At 38.8% G+C, this 16,498-nt stretch overlaps 1 protein-coding gene across 1 annotated transcript in view; it reads right to left on the bottom strand.

The window, feature by feature from the left end:
- Window positions 1-1,367: 1,367 nt before the first annotated feature.
- SMIM13 (small integral membrane protein 13) overlaps window positions 1,368-16,498 on the bottom strand; it is a 44,445-nt gene continuing 29,314 nt past the window's right edge. Inside the window, exon 2 of the mRNA XM_003827554.5 lies at window positions 1,368-5,707. Within this exon, the coding sequence (XP_003827602.2) occupies window positions 5,508-5,707 (200 nt within the window). The 3' untranslated portion in view covers window positions 1,368-5,507. The remainder of the gene's footprint in view (window positions 5,708-16,498) is intronic.

The raw sequence follows: 16,498 nt of genomic DNA, 5'->3' as shown, positions 1-16,498 counted from the left end.
GTCTTTTTGTGACCTAGACTGTACATCTCTATTGTCAAAACAGTGGACCCCCACCCCCACCCCCGGACACGTGCATTCTCTATTTCAGGAATGACCAACTATCTATAGTTCTCCAAGCAAGGCACCTTCCCATGACACTGCCTGTGCACATTCTTTTATCTAGAATCCTCATTCTACTTGGAAAACTCCAACTCCTTTCTTCAAGATTCTTAGTGAAGCTTTTGCCTCCTTCCTCCTCTAACCCCCACAAAGTTCTTTGTAAACAGCATCATTCTTACAATTCAGCTTAAGTACTTACACAAGATAAACTAATGCACTTGTAGAGATGCCCAGGGGGTGGGAGGCCAGGATGAGGAAAGAGCATTCTCAAAGCTCCCCCAGAACATTCCTCTTCCATTTTCAGGAAGTTCCCTCCTCCTTTTAAGAGCCACCAGACATAACAGACCTTAAGATCAGTCTTCCAAGTCCCTGACATGGCCCCCAAGTCATAGTTACCTTCTCCGTTCCAACTGTAGCCATCATGTGGAAAATATTAGTGGCCATTCTGAGGCTCACATCATATGCTTAAAATGAGTCACTGTTCTCAGATTCCCCTTTTCTATGGCTGTATTAATGTCATCGCTCAGAACTACCTCACCTAATTTCCATCCCAAACTTATCATACACGTCACATTCATTTTATCTTCAATTCCCTATCCCTTTCCTTTCATCCAGTTTACCAGTGCCTTACTGATCCAACTTCTCTCATGACGCAGCCCAAATTCCAGGGCCAATCTCCAGCAATCTCTAATGACCCTGCCCTTCAGACACACCTGCCTTGCAAAATCCAACCCTAGCACAATCCACTTCTTCCCATCCTACATTCTTGGCAGCTGAGCACTCCTGGAGAAGTCACAACTTGCCCCAGCCAATGAAATTCATGGTTTTCTTTCTCAACTGCATTCTCAAAGAAACTCCTCCATCTTTTTACTTGGCTTTGATGAGTTTCCTCAATCTTCCTGGTGGTTAATACTAACAAAAATGTGAAACATGATCTATGGCAAACAGGTTAACAAAACAACCTTGAGGGTGTTGAATACAGCATGGGAAGAAAACAAAAAGTTAAATAAGGTAAATGTAATAATGTAGCTCTAACACTATGTGTGTGTGTGTGTGTCTGTGTGTCCTTTAATGCTATATATATGTCCTAAGTCATTTACTTTCATGGCACTAAGAAATATTATTGCTATTCTCTTAATTCTTCTAGATTTTTCATTTGAAAAATGGGGTGAAGTGTGGACCATTACTAAGAATGGCTGCTTTCAAATCCCTTCATGTCCAAGGCACCGTTCATACTTATTATCCTTTATCAACCAGAGACACATAACTTTTGTTGTTTTCAATTTAATTTATTCTATGCAGTTTAAAGTGAAAGTTAAAACATCATACAAACCACAGAAGCTTTATAGTACTGACCAGTTTTAAAACAAAATCAGTGAATGATCATTTACACACATTCCTCATCTTTAATTTTACATCTTGTTATATATACAAAGGTACTATTAAAACACATAATTCTAATTATTTATAAACCTATTGTCAAGCAGCAAGATGGCAATGCATCATAGCAGAGCACAGAATATTTCCTTCAAGGAATCACAGCAGCAGTATTTGGTGAATGGTTATGCATAGAACCAACTTGGAGGATCGTGTTAAACATTCCCCATTAAACAGGTAGCACATGTACACCAACAAATGAAAAATGTAACTTTAATTGACATAAGATAAAATGTTACTCTTTACACTTTAAGTTAAAAACTATAGGACACTTTAGAAGCAGACAATACAAGGTGCTTTAGTTCTAGACTTCACAACAGAACACTATTCCATTAGTCGCTTGAGAGTCCATAACCTCTGAGGACTGCTCAATGGCTTTTTAAAGTCAACCTCAAATATAAAAAGCACTTTAAGTTTACCAGTCAAAATCTAGTTATATCAGTTACATCTTACGTTACAACATACTACTTGAGAAAACTGACTTTTAAAAAAGACTGCATTGTTGACTAATTTCAAAGATTGCTGCTCTTAAAAGTAAAAATGCACCACTTTCAAATCTTTCAACATGTTTTAAGATATCATATTTTGTGAATCCATTACTTTATATATTCCAAACCTTCAGCAAAATAAAATTAAAATGGGTTTTAAACCTAATATCTCTAAAGAAATGGGTCTGCATGTCTGTGAAGTGGCTGTCCACTGCACAGCAATATGTTTGTTTCAACTACGAAAATATCACTACAAAATCCATCAAGTGAATTTTATATTCATTTTGATGGAAATATGAAAAACCTCATTTAACAGCACTACACAAATATTTAGTGTTTTTGGCATTTAAATCAGAGCAATGCAACCAATGCAATTGGTACAGGCAATTTTCACAAAAAGTTTCAAAGGCAGAACAATTGGAAATGAATGGCTGGTTGGGAAAGAAATAAAACAACCTACCAGAGTCCTCAATTTTAGAATTAATCTTCAAAAGATGGCATGCTGATCACCATCATCCTTTGTGAGGGGTTAGACAAGATTCTAATACATGTATGTGTTTTTAATGCTTATCAACTTTTAAGCTCTAAAGTTAACCACAGGCTAGTCCACCTCCCACTGAGACTGCAAATGTAGTTGTGATGCAGTTCCGGTAAGTTTAGCTACAAAAGCACTAAAACAGGAAAACAAACACTATACCACATAAATAATTCTGCGTTCACTATCTTGCCTTTCTTAGTGGCATTAAGAAATATGTACCATGGTAAGTGTGTTGTGAGGTGCACGAAGAGAAAAAAGTTCTAAACAAAGGATTTGTTTATAGATCTTCATATTGGCATCAGTGATGTTTCTTTACCCTCCCTAAGTGAGAGTCTAAGAGCTAACTAGTATGCTTTTAGGTATATTTCACAAGTTAAATAGAGTATTTCTTAAAATTACATAAAATAAGACATGCTTGAAGCATAAATGTCAATAAATAATGCCAACATATATACCTCTACAAAGGTTAACCTGTATTAATTTGGGCATGACCCTTGTAGATTTCAGGGGGAGAGTTACATCAGCCATCATTCTTTAATAGTGACATAACAGGAAGCTCACCAGCTACTTTAAGTTTTCCAGCAACTATTATATAAACCTTAGGTATCCACCATAAAACAGAATCCATAGTTCAAAACAATAGACTATGAAAAATCTAATTTAAATATCCTCCCAGTACCAAATAATGCCCCCAAAAGTTTTTGGGGGCATTATTTTTTTTTCTGATAATCATTTTAAGATGATATTTAGCTAGTAGGAAGCATTAAAATTAACGCTTGAAACCGTCACTGTTTTGTTATGCCCTAGAGTCACATAAAAATAGAAAATTGTATCTAATAAAGAAATGAAGACAGAGACTGTGCCTTGCTCTCAGCTGCTAGGAAATCTTCCCCTAGCAAACACATAAAACTAAAGTTATGTCCTGTGAATTCTCTTTTAGTATCTCCAAGAGCTACAATATAGCAAAAAGGTGTTCATCACAAACATTGGGACAGAGCCAGTGAACTGTTAAACAAAACTCTAAGCAAGAAGTATGAGGTATCAAACATAATAACACACCATCATAAAATAGAGGTTAAATAGATATTTTGTGATGACTAGTCCTTAATAAAGGTTAAGAAAAACATAAAAAGAACTTGGATTAATAAAATAAGTTGGCTTTGCACTTCATTCTTGTACAAAGCAGGTAACACTAAACAGGAAGGTTGTTTAATTCACATCTCTTCTCCCTGGTAAACACTCAGCCCAGAGTTCAGTTGAGACAAACACGGAAACCTGGCAAGAGAGTCATTTTACAGCTAAGCGGGAATTTTCACCCACTACTGTTTTCCTCAATACGCATTACCTTTGAGGTCTTGTCACTGAATTGTTTGTGAAGAAGTGTTTTTCTCCACAACACATTCCTTGAGCATAAAGTCCTCCTATACAAAGGGAGTAACTAATCCCACTCTTCCTAAAGTAGAAGACAGTTCTTAGATTCCTAAGTTACTACCCTAAAATCTTGGTTACCCCCTCCCCCCCAAAAACATGTGTTTCACACAGGATAACAAGTTTAACATTGTAAGAGTCAGAATCAAATTCCCCAATAAATAACTGCTATCTTAAAAAGAAAAATAAATTCACAAGCTACCATTTTTAATTTAACCTAAGACACTACCAATTGTTAAGATGCACCATATGTATCACTAAGAAAAAACACTGCCCATTAAACTATGACACAATGCTTTCATATCACAGAAAATGTTTATTTTATATTTATTGAAACAGCGCTTTGAGTTAAACAGATTTTTATCACATCAATCTTGTGCATATGTAAAGAAAATGTGTGAAATAAATTGGTTAAGTTATAATTATAACTTCATATTCTGAATCCAACTCTTCTGAATCACTTTTCAAACCACAGTCATTGATGTCTGCATTTTTCCACAGAACGTCTCTCCCGGTGTTGTCAAGAGTACTGGTTATGCAGCACTTCTTGAAAGAGTGCTCCAACACTGTCTTCTGTTTAATGGCAGTGGGGAGCTTGGGACAAAACCATGTTTGATGCCTTAATGATAGTCCTGCTCGACGCATGAATCGGTCACACCAGCCTCTTGTGGCTTTGAATTTTGTTTCATCAATTCCTAGGGTTTTGGCAATTTCTCCTGCCTTCAATTGCATTGCTTGGCGTGTGATAGGCAATCCTTTCGCACGTGTCTCACTGACGAAACGTAGTACAGCTTCGTCTACTTGTGGGTACCTACCTTTTTTAGGTCCCGTAAAACATTTTGTCGTTGCTTTGCAGGAAAATATGGAATTGCGATCATTTCTCCAGCGACGAATATTTGCTTCACTAATATCAAATGTACGCCCTGCTGCTCTGTTTCCATGCTTTTCTGCATACACAATAACTTTTCGTTTCAATGCTGAATCATAGTGTAATCTTTTTGAAGACATTTTAAAATGTCAATTAAACCTGACACATTTGATACCAACAAAACACATGTTGGTTAAAGGGATGACACGATGACAAGCTGTAAATTCGCACATGCACACGGTAGGAGCGTTACATGACTATCACCTGGTTGACAGTAATGAGATGCATCCCAATTTCAGATAAGTTAAAATGGGAAGAAAAATGTACATTTTAGGGCTAACAAAATATGGTTTTTCAAGGCTTTAATGTTTACCAGATCTGCACCAGTGCAAGAAAATAAGCCCAAAAGCCAAGGAATAAGTGTATAAGTAGAAAGCTGGTGAAACAAAAGATTATCTTTAAGATGAAATTTATAATAGTCCAATTTGGTTTCAGTTCCCTGTATTTTTATATGGCTTACATGTAAATCTTTTTTAAAATTCGACTTAAAATCCAATACAAATGTTCTTCAGTCATTAGTAAATTTCAAAGCCAAGTCACTAAAAGACAGAAGCTGGCAACTGCCTTTTCATCCTTCACAAATACAGGACTATGTCAGGGGTCTGTGGCCTTCATCAGCAGGTGCCCTCCTTTGGCGAGCGGATCTGATTCTGTGTGGAGAGGAGGAAGTGTCTTCTTCAGTTTCAGACCCTGAAGGCTCATGATCTCCCTCTTGGGATCCTGTGTCTCCCACCAGTTCCCGGAGAAACTTGAATTTTGATAAAAAAAGATGCCATACAAAATACCAACCTACAGAGAAAGACAAAAACATTAAGAAAAGTTATTACACACAATGTTATCAATTCAGAATGTTACAGTTAATGGGGGGTATATTACAAAATACCATATAAAAATATACATAATTACAAATATATAATGATATAACAAACGTTTTTTGTACAAGGAATGAGGATAAACTCTGGGATTACAGTAATGACAAAAACAGTCTCTACCCTCATAGAATTTAGAATTCGGGCTGAGTCTATCTACAGTAAAATCATAATGAGTTTATGATATCTAAGTAAAAGTGTTACTTATACTAAAATCAAATTTTTGAGAGCATTTTTCTGGGAAAGAAAGAATTCACTTTGCCATTTACTTGGACTTTCATATCTCGGTGCTATTTATTTACTAAAAGCAAGTTTGTTTCGATCAGAATCCATAAGGCCTTAAATAGCAGGACTTAACTGCACTATGATGAAAACTACTCAGTCAGGACCAAGCTATTCGTAAGTTTCTGGAAATAATTTTTCAAAGAAAATATATTTTCTTAAATTATATGATGAAAGACTAAAGCCACGGCACCAATATCTTAGATTCAAGATGTTTAAAACACAGATTTTTAAAATACGATATTTTCACGTCAATGTCATTAAAAAGTATGACTAATTCTCTTTTAACAAAAAAAAAAAAAACAAGTTTTGTTTTTGCAAGGAGTAGTAAAGGTTTTTAAATGTTCGCTAATAAGGAACAAACATTAATCAATAAAGGAACACACAGGAGAAAACCTCTGAACCTATGCTTGGTTGCTCTAAAATGTTAAGAGCATAAAATAAACTAAATTAACCACGCTAACAAGGTTTTTCATGCTTACATGTTTTCTTGATGCTGTCTACTTTAAAGATTCTGGTTGCATAGAATAGAAATGAAACACAGCATATTTTGTGAAAACAAAATACAACCAGCTTTTCTAGCCCAGTGTTAATCCAGGCCAAGATAAACAGATACGTAAGGGGAGTTTCTAATTTTACTTGTTTTTTTTTCTTACTATCTCTGGAAAAAAAATTACTATAAACCCCTTGACACTAAAGACAGACTTCAGAGATTTAATCCATTTCTCAAGTTTTTGCTTTAAGCTTGAGTGCTGAGTGTTACCTGAACCAAATCACAAATATTTTTTGGTCAACTGTGTGTTTGAGTAAAGCACCCAACTTTGTAAAATATTATTTTAATGATATTCCAAATTAGCATCTTCTCTCTTTACCCAAAATTCTGTGTAAAACAGGCAGAGCGAATTAGTGGAAAGAACACCAAGGAAGAAGTCAGGAGTTCCAGTTCTGACAGAATATTCACAAAGCTATAGTGAGGAATGAATGAGAAGGTATCAAAAGGGCTTAGGTGCCTGGCATTAGGCATTTTCTAAAATGCTCAATTGATGTCAGTTGTGGTTGTCCATAGGCAGTGGGATCTGAGGTATCTTCTGTTGAGTTTTTAAATTGAGATGTAATTCGCATACCATAAAATTCATCCTTTTAAAGTATACAATTCCGTGTTTTTTAGTATATCCACAAGATTGTACAACCGTCACCACTACTGAAGTCCAAAACATTTTCATCAACCCCAAGAGAAACCTCATACCCATTAACAGTCACTCCCCATCCCTGCTCCCACTTGCCCCTGGCAACCACTAATCTACTTTCTGTCTCTATGGATTTGCCTATTCTGAACATGTCATTTTAATGGAATCATACAATACGTGGCCTCTGTGTCTGGTTTTTCAAACTCAGCCCGTGTTTCCAAGGTGTGTCCATTGTGTTGTAAGCACCAGTACTTCATTTCTTTTTATGGTTGAATAATATTCAATTTTATGTATATATTACATTCTGTTTAAGGATTCATCAATTGATAGACATTTAGAAGTTTCTACTTTTGGCTATTATAAGAAACAAAGTTGCCACTTTATGACTGCAATGAATATTTGTGTACAAGTTTCTCCATGGACATATGTTTTCATTTATCTCGGGTGTATCTATCTAGAAGGGAATTGCTGGGTCATATGGTAACTCTGTGTTTAAACACTTGTGAAACTGCAAAGCAGCTTCAACACTTTACATTCCCACCTGCAATGTATGAGGTTCCAATTTCTCTACATCCTCGCCAACACTTTTTATTGTCCATCTTTTTTATTACAGGACTCCTAGCAGGCATGATGGTATATCACGAAGCTTTGATTTGCATTTCCCTCATGACTAATGATGTCAAACATCTTTTCATGTTCTTATTAGCCATCTGTTATCTTCTTTGGAGAAATATCTATTCATTTCTTTTGCTCATTTTTTAAATTTAGTTGCTTGTCTTTTTATTATTGAGTTGTAAGAGTTCTTAGTATATTCTAGCTATTAGATGCTTATCAGGTATATGATTTGCAAATATTTTCTCCCATTCTGTGGGCCGGCTTTTCACTGTCTTGAAAAAGTCCTTTGAAGCACCTAAGTTTTTGATTTTAAGGAAGCCTAATGCATCATTTTTTCCTTTGTTTGCTTGTACTTTGGATGGCATATCTAGGAAACCACTGACCAATCCTACGTCACGAAGATTTACATCTATGTAGTTCTTCTAAGAGTTTACAGTTTTGCTCTTAGATGTAAGTCTTCAATCCAGTTTTGTTAATTTTGGTATAAGAGAGGGGTCCAAATTCATCCTTTTGCATGAGGAAATCAAGCTGTTCCAGGATCATTTGTTGAAAAGATTATTTTCCCCCACTATTATATTATCTTGGCACCTTTGTCAAAAAGCAATTGGCCATAAATGTTACAGTTTATTTCTGGACTCTCAATTCCATCCCATTAACCTGTATATGCCTATCATTATTCTAGTTGCATACCATGTTGGTTACAGTAGCTTTATACTAAGTTTAAAAATCAGGAAATGTGAGTACATCAATGTTCTTTTTCAAGATTGTTTTGACTATTCTGAGTCATTTCCATGGGAATTTTAGAATCATCTTGTCGATTTCAGTAAAAAAAAAAAAAAAATGGCATCAAGAATTTTGACAGGGACTGCATTTAATCTGTAGATCAATTTGGAGACCCACCTTGTTTTTTTTAAAAAATATATTTCTCTGTACTTACCAAATTTTTCCACAATGAACAAAACATGGCTTTGGTAATTGGGATAAATAAGAAAGAAACTGGTAAGATAAATCATGAATAGTCTGTAGACTTATATTTTGTAAATACCTCAATGCCATTAATTGGCCTAAATTAACATGGTCAATTGACTTCAACAAATACTAAGGAAAACTTCTCTTAACTCTTAGGTTAGACTCGAAAATGTAACTTAAAAGAACTCACTTGATCACTTGTAATATCTTGTAATATTACAAGAACTCACTTGTAATATCTAAACAGATATTACAGTGGTAAATTTACTATCAGAGAATTATAATCTTTCTAAAAACCGATAGTCTTGATTTCATTAAAACCAAAGATTCCAACAGTGGCTACAATGTATAAAATGACCATAAAGAAGAGTGAGCAAGTCTTTTGACTGAAAAGGCTATGATAAAGGGCCTCACCAATGGGGTTCCTGCCATAAAGTACTATAGTGCTCTTGGGATGGTTAAGAAAGAGTAAGTCTCTCAGCACAGAAATCTACAAGGTAAGGAACTAAGGACAGCTGTAGCTTTCAGAGGCTTGGGATACAAGAGCATTCAGCTAGATCACAGACTCTCTCTTCCCCAATTTTAGTAAGAGGAATCAAAAAAATATTTTTGGTAATCACTGCCAGCAGCCAATGTAAGGGATTCAATCTCAAGTCAAAATTCAGAACCAGAATGTGGTATCAATGAGAAAAACTCTAGAGTTTGGAGAGGCAAGTTATGGCTACTATCACCACTCCCCTCCCCACCCTGGCCAGCTGAACCACTCCAATTCCACACTGCTGTAATTTTTATCCTCAAATCTGGAGAGAGGTAAGCTTGAACAGTATGCATTTTTCTCCCAATTCTGTCTGGGTATAGGCTGTGTGAGGGCTGGGGAAAAACATGTAGTAGTTACACTGTTTCTCACAAAACACTGTGAGGTATGGAATTCCCCTAATATAACTAGGGAGCTCATCTACTGGGCAGCCAAAAAGAATAAACACCCAGTTTTTTTTGTTTTTTTTGTTTTTTTTTACAATGACTACTGTAATGATAGGTTGGGAGTAGAAAGGAAAGAGATAAATTGTAGTTTAGATAAGAATTGCAGTAAATTCACTAAATTGAGGAAAGTTCAACAAGTTGTCCTCCAAGTAAAATGACTAAGTTCTTACAGAGGTGTAATTTTGGGGAGAGACAGGAGGAGGACAGGAAGACGGGGTGTTTCCATATCATAATACTTAGGACTAGTAAGATCTGATGCTTCTACCACAGGCTGTTTATCAAAGAGTGTTCATAGTCTGAACAAAGGATGAGACTAAAAATGCCAGGTAGTCTCAATGGGAAAATGACACATGACACATCTGTTTTGAGGAAAAAAACCATTATTAAAGCCCCAAGGAATACATACCAGGAAAAGTATGACTGAGCAAAGAATAAACTAAGAAAGGTATTACTGTGCCAGATACAACTGCCAATAAGCTATTCAACTGCTATGTTAGATATGACAATAATAACAACTAGGAGGCATCACACTACCTGAATTAAAAATATACCAAAAAGCTAGAGCAACCAACACAGCATGGCACTAATAAAAAAACAGACACATAGACAAACGGAACACAATAGGGAATCCAGAAATAAATCCATGTATTAACTGATTTTTGACACAGCCACCAAGAACATTTAAGTTCCTCAAAAAACTAAAAACAGATTTACCATATGATCCAGCAGTTCTACCGTTGGTTTATACATCCAAAAGAAAGGAAATCAGTATATTCAAGAGATATCTGCATACATGCTCATGTTTATTGCAGAACTATTCACAATAGCAAAATATGAAATCAACCTAAGTGCCAGCAATGGATGAATGGATAAAGAAAATGTGGCACAGATACATAATAGAATACTATTCCGCCATAAAGAATAAAATCCTGTCATTTGCAGCAACATGGATGGAGCTGGAGGTTATTATGTTAAGTGAAATAAGTCAGACACAGAAAGACAAATATCACATCATCTCACTCATCTGTGGCAGCTAAAAAAGTTGATCTCACAGAGATAGAGTAGAATGATGGTTATCGGAGTCCGGGAAGTGTTGAGGTGGGGAGCGGATGAAAAGAGGTTGATGAGTGGGTATAAAAATACAATTAGAGAGGAGGAAGGCAGAGGAAGATGGCCAAACAGAAGCCTCCAGTGATCATCCCCCCCCGGTAGCAATGCCAAATTGAACAACTATCCACACAAAAAAGCACCTCCATAAAAATCAAAAATCAGGTGAATGATCACAGTACCTGGTTTTAACATCATATTAATAAAAGAGGCACTGAAGAGGGTAGGAAAGATAGTCTTGAAATGCCTACGCTACCCTCCCTCCCCTGCCAGCAGCAGTCACATGCCATGGAAAGAGAATCTGTATGCCTGGGGGAGGGACAGCACAGTGATTATGGGACTCTGCACTGAAACTCAGTGCTGTCCTGTCACAGGAGAAAGCAAGACAGGACAGAACTCAGTCTGTACCCACAGAGTGAGCCGCTAGACCAGTCCTAACCATAGGGAAATTGCCCACCCCAGCAACTGGAACCTGAGTTCCAGCAAGCCCTACCACCATGGGCTAAAGTGCTCTGGGGACCTCAATAAACTTGAAAGGGAATCTAAGCCACAAGGACTAAAATTCCTAGACAAGTCCTGGTGCTGTGCTAGGATGGGCTTGGAGCCAGTGGACTTAGAGGGCACACAGCCTAGTGAGACACCACCTGGGGCCACCAAAGGAATGCTTGCATTACCCCTCCTCAACTACAAGCAGTACAGCTCACAGGTCTGGGAGACACTTCTTCCCTCTGTTTGAGGAGAGGAGAGTAGACAGTAAAGAGGACTTTGTCTTGCAACTTGGGTATCAGCTTAGCCATACTAGAATAGGGCACCAAGCAGAGTCATGAGGTTGCCATTCCAGGCCCTAGCTCCCAGCTGACATTTCCAGATACACCCTGGGCCAGATAGGAACCTGCTGCCTTGAATGGAAAGACCCAGTCCTAGCAGGATGCATTGCCTGCTTAGTAGACAGCCCTTGGGCCCCAAATAGTCAACAGTGGTAGCCAAACAGTACTTACTGAGGGCCTTGAGTGAGACTCAGAGCCATGTTGGCCTCAGATGTGACCCAGCACATTCTGAACTGTGGTGGCTATGTGGAGAAACTCTTACTCAAGGAAAGGAGAGAAAAGAGTAAAGAGAACTTTGTCTTGCAGCTTGGGTACCAGCTCAGCTACAGTGGGATAGAATACCAAGCAGCCTCCTGATGTCCCCAATTCCAGGCCTTGGCTCCTAGATGGCATTTCTGGACCTGCTCTGGGCCAGAGGGAAGCCCACTGTCCTGAAGGAGAGACTAAGTCCTGACAGCATTCACCACAAGCTAACTGAGTGATATGGCTTGGCTGTGTCCCCACCCAAATCTCACCACAAGCTAACTGAGTTAGATATGGTTTGGCTGTGCCCCCACCCAAATCTCACCACAAGCTAACTGAGTTAGATATGGTTTGGCTGTGTCCCCACACAAGTACTCCTATAATTCCCACGTGTTGTGGGAGGGACCCAGTGGGAGATAATTGAATCATGGGGAGCAGTTTCCCCCATACTGTTCTCCTGGTAGTGAATAAGTCTCACGAGATCTGATGGTTTTATCAGAGGTTTCCACTTTTGCGTCTTCCTCATTCTCTCTTTGCCTGCTGCCATCCGTGTAAGACAGGACTTGCTCCTCCTTGCCTTCCACCATAATTGTGAGGCTTCCCCAGCCACGTGGAACTGTAAATCCAATTAAACCTCTTTCTTTTGTAAATTGCCCAGTCTCAGGTATGTCTTTATCAGCAGCATGAAAGTGGACTAATACACTGAGCCTTGAGTGAACACTGGTGGCTGGAAGACAGCAGTCCCTGTGGGCCTAGGGCAGCTGTGGCCACAAGGAAACAGTTCTCTGTTTGAGGAAAGGGAAGACTGGGAGGGATTTTGTCTTACAGCTTCGGTGCCAGCTTAGCTGCAGTAGAATAGAGAGCACCAGGTAAATTTGTAAGTTTCCCAACTCCTGGCTCTGGCTCCCAGACAGCTAGGGGGGAACTCACCCCACCCTAATGGGAAGGACAGAAGCCTGACTAGATTCACCACCTGCTGATTGTAGAGCCCTTGGGCCTTGAGCAAACATAAGTGGTGGCCAGGCAGTGGTCACCATGAGCTTCAATCAAGACCCATTGTTATGCTGGCTTCGAGTCTGACTCAGCACAGTCCCAGCAGTGGTGGCCACAGGGGTGACTATGTTATCCCTTCCCCAGCTCCAGGCAGCTCAGCACAGAGAGACTCCATTTGTTTGGGGGAAAGTAAGGGAAGAGAACAAGAGTTTCTCCTTACTAACCCAGAGAATTCTTCTGGATCTTACCCAAGACAACCAAGGTGGTGACTCTACAAGTCTGCAAGAGCCACGGCATAACTGGGCTTGGGATGCTTCCCAATGCAAACATGGCTACAGTGAACAAAGACTTAGGTCACAATGCCCAAGTCCCTTCCAAAACTTGGAAAGCATTCCCAAGAAGCATAGGTACAAACAAGCCCAGATTGTGAAGACCATAATAAACACCTAACTCTGCAATGCCCAGACACCAATAAACATCCAGAAGTATCAAGACCATACAGGAAAACACGACCTCACCAAATGAACTACATAAGGCATCAGAGACCACTCCCAGAGATATGTGACCTTTCAGAGAGAGGATTCAAAATAGCTGTTTTGAGGAGGCTCAACAAAATTAAAGAGAATGAATTTGAAACCTATCAGATAAATTTAACAAAAAGATTGAAATGATTTTTTTAAATCAAGCAGAAATTCTGGAGCTGAAACTTTCAACTGACATACTGAGGAATGCATCAGAGTCTCTCCACAGCAGAACTGATCAAGCAAAAGAAAATTAGTGACCTTGAAGACAGGCTATTTGAAAATACGCAGCCAGGGCTGGGCGCCATGGCTCACGCCTATAATTCCAGCACTTTGGGAAGCCGAGGCAGGCAGATCATGAGGTCAGGAGTTCGAGACCAGCCTGGCCAACATAGTGAAACCCCGCCCCTACTAAAAATACAAAAATTAGCTGGGTGTGGTGGCATGCACCTGTAGTCCCAGATACTCGGGAGGCTGAGGCAGGAGAATTGCTTGAACCCGGGAGGCGGAGGTTGTGGTGAGCCGAGATGGTGCCACTGCACTCCAGCCTGGGCAACAGAGCGAGACTCCATCTCAAAATAAATAAATAAAATAAATGAAAATATGCAGTCAGAGGAGACAAAAGAAAAAAGAATAAAGTACATCTATAAGATCTAGAGAATAGCCTCAGAAGGGCTAATCTGAGAATTACAGGCCTTAAAGAGGAGGTAGAGAGAGAGATTAGGGTACAAAGTTTATTTAAAGAGATAACAGAGAATTTCTCAAACGTAGAGAAAAGTATCAATACTCAAGTACAAGAAAGTTATAGAACACCAAGCAGATTTAACCCAAAGAAGACTCCTCAAGGCATTTAATGATCAAACTCCCAAAGGTAAGGGACAAAGAAAGGATCCTAAAAGCAGCAAGAGAAAAGAAACAAGTAAGATACTCAAAAGCTTGAACATGTCTGGCAATCAATCTCTCAGTGGAAACCTTACAGGTCAGGAGAGAGTGGCATGGCATTTTGTTGTTGTTGTTGTTGTTGTTTTGTCTTTTGTTTTGAGACGGGGTCTCACTCTGTCACCCAGGCTGGAGTCTGGAGTGCAATGGCATGATCTCGGGTCACTGCAACCTCTACTTCCCAGGTTCAAGCAATTCTCCTGCCTCAGACTCCCGAGTAGCTGAGATTACAGGTGTGCACTACCATGCCCAGCTAATTTTTGTATTTTTAGTAGAGACGGGGTTTCACCATGTTGGCCAGGCTGGTCTCAAACTCCTGATTTCAAGGGATCCACCCGCCTTGGCCTCCCAAAGTGCTGGAATTACAGGCGTGAGCCACCACACCAGGCCTTTTTTTTTTTTTTTTAAGATGGAGTCTCACTCTGTTGCCCAGACTGGAGTGCAGTAGCGCAATCTCGACTCACTGCAACCTCTGCCTCCCTGCAACCTCCGCCTCCCGGGTTCAAGTGATTCTCCTGCCTCAGCCTCCGAAGTAGCTGGCCTTACGGGCGCACACCACCATGCCCAGCTGATTTTTGTATTTTTAGTAGAGATGGGGTTTCACCATGTTGGACAGGCTGGTCTCGAACTCCTGACCTCAGGTGATCCACTGGCCTCAGCCTCCCAAAATGCTGGGATTACAGGCGTGAGCCACCACGCCCGGCCATGGCATGGCATATTTAAAATGCTGAAGGAAAAAAAATTACCCTAGAACAGTATATCGAGCAAAAATATCCTTCAAACATGAAGGAGAAATCAAGACTTTCCCGCTAAGGGATTTAGTCAACACCAAACCTGTCCTACAAGAAGTGCTAAAAGGAGTTCTTCAACCTGAAAGAAAAGGACATTACTGATAAGAAACCACCTGAAGGTATATAAAAAGGTGCTCAACATCACTGATCATCAGAGAAATGCAAAACGAAACTACAATGAGATATCATCTCACCCAGTTAAAATGGCTTTTACCCAAAGGATAGACAATAACGATCGCTGGTGAGAATGTGGAGAAAAAAGGAACCCTTGTACAGTGCTGGTGGAAACACTGTGTACATAAATTAGTAACACCACTATGGAGAACAATTCGGAGGTTCCTTTAAAAATCTAAAAATAAAACCACCATATGATCCAGCAATCCCACTGCTAGGTATTTCCCCACCTACCCCCCTAAAAAAAGGAAATCGATATACTGAAGAGATACCTACATTGCCATGTTTACTGCAGTACTATTCACAATAGTCAAGATTTGGAAGCAACCTAGGTGTCCATCAACAGACAAATGGATTTTAAAAATGTGGTACATACACACAATGGAATCCTATTCAGCCAAAGAAAAGAATGAGATCCTGTCACTTGCAATAACATGGATGAAACTGGAGGATGTTAAATGAAATAAGCCAAGCACAGAAAGACAAACTTTGCGTGTTCTCACTTATTTGTAGGAGCTAAGAATTAAAACAACTGAACTTATAGAAAGTAGAATGATAGCTCCCAGAGGCTGGGAACGGTACTGAAGGGGCAGGGAGTGGGAATGGTTAATCGGTACAAAAACATATTTAGATAGAATGAATAAGATCTAGTATTTGACAGCACATCAGGGTGATTACAGTCAACAATAACTTACTGTACATTTATAAAAATAACTAAAAGAAAATAAAAGAATTATAATGCAAAGGATAAATGCTTGAGGTAGTGAATACCCCATTTATCCTGATGTGATTATTATGCATTGCATGCCCATATCAAAATATCTCATGTACCCCATATATGTACCTATGTACCCACAAAAATAAAAAATACATACAATAATGTATTGTATATTTCAAAATAGCTAGAAGATTTGAAATGTTTCCAACACAAAGAAATGATAAATGTTCGAGGTGATGGATATGCTAAATACCCTGCTTTGATCATGGTAACTTATATGTATGTATTGAAATATCATATATACTCCATAAATATGTATGATTATTATGTAACAATAAAAATAACAGCTAACTTTTAAAACTCT

The sequence above is a fragment of the Pan paniscus genome, chromosome 5 (genome assembly GCF_029289425.2).
Source record: "Pan paniscus chromosome 5, NHGRI_mPanPan1-v2.0_pri, whole genome shotgun sequence".
Lineage (NCBI taxonomy): Eukaryota > Metazoa > Chordata > Mammalia > Primates > Hominidae > Pan > Pan paniscus.
Note: the sequence above shows the minus strand (reverse complement) of the source record. Positions and strands in the feature narration are given on the sequence as shown.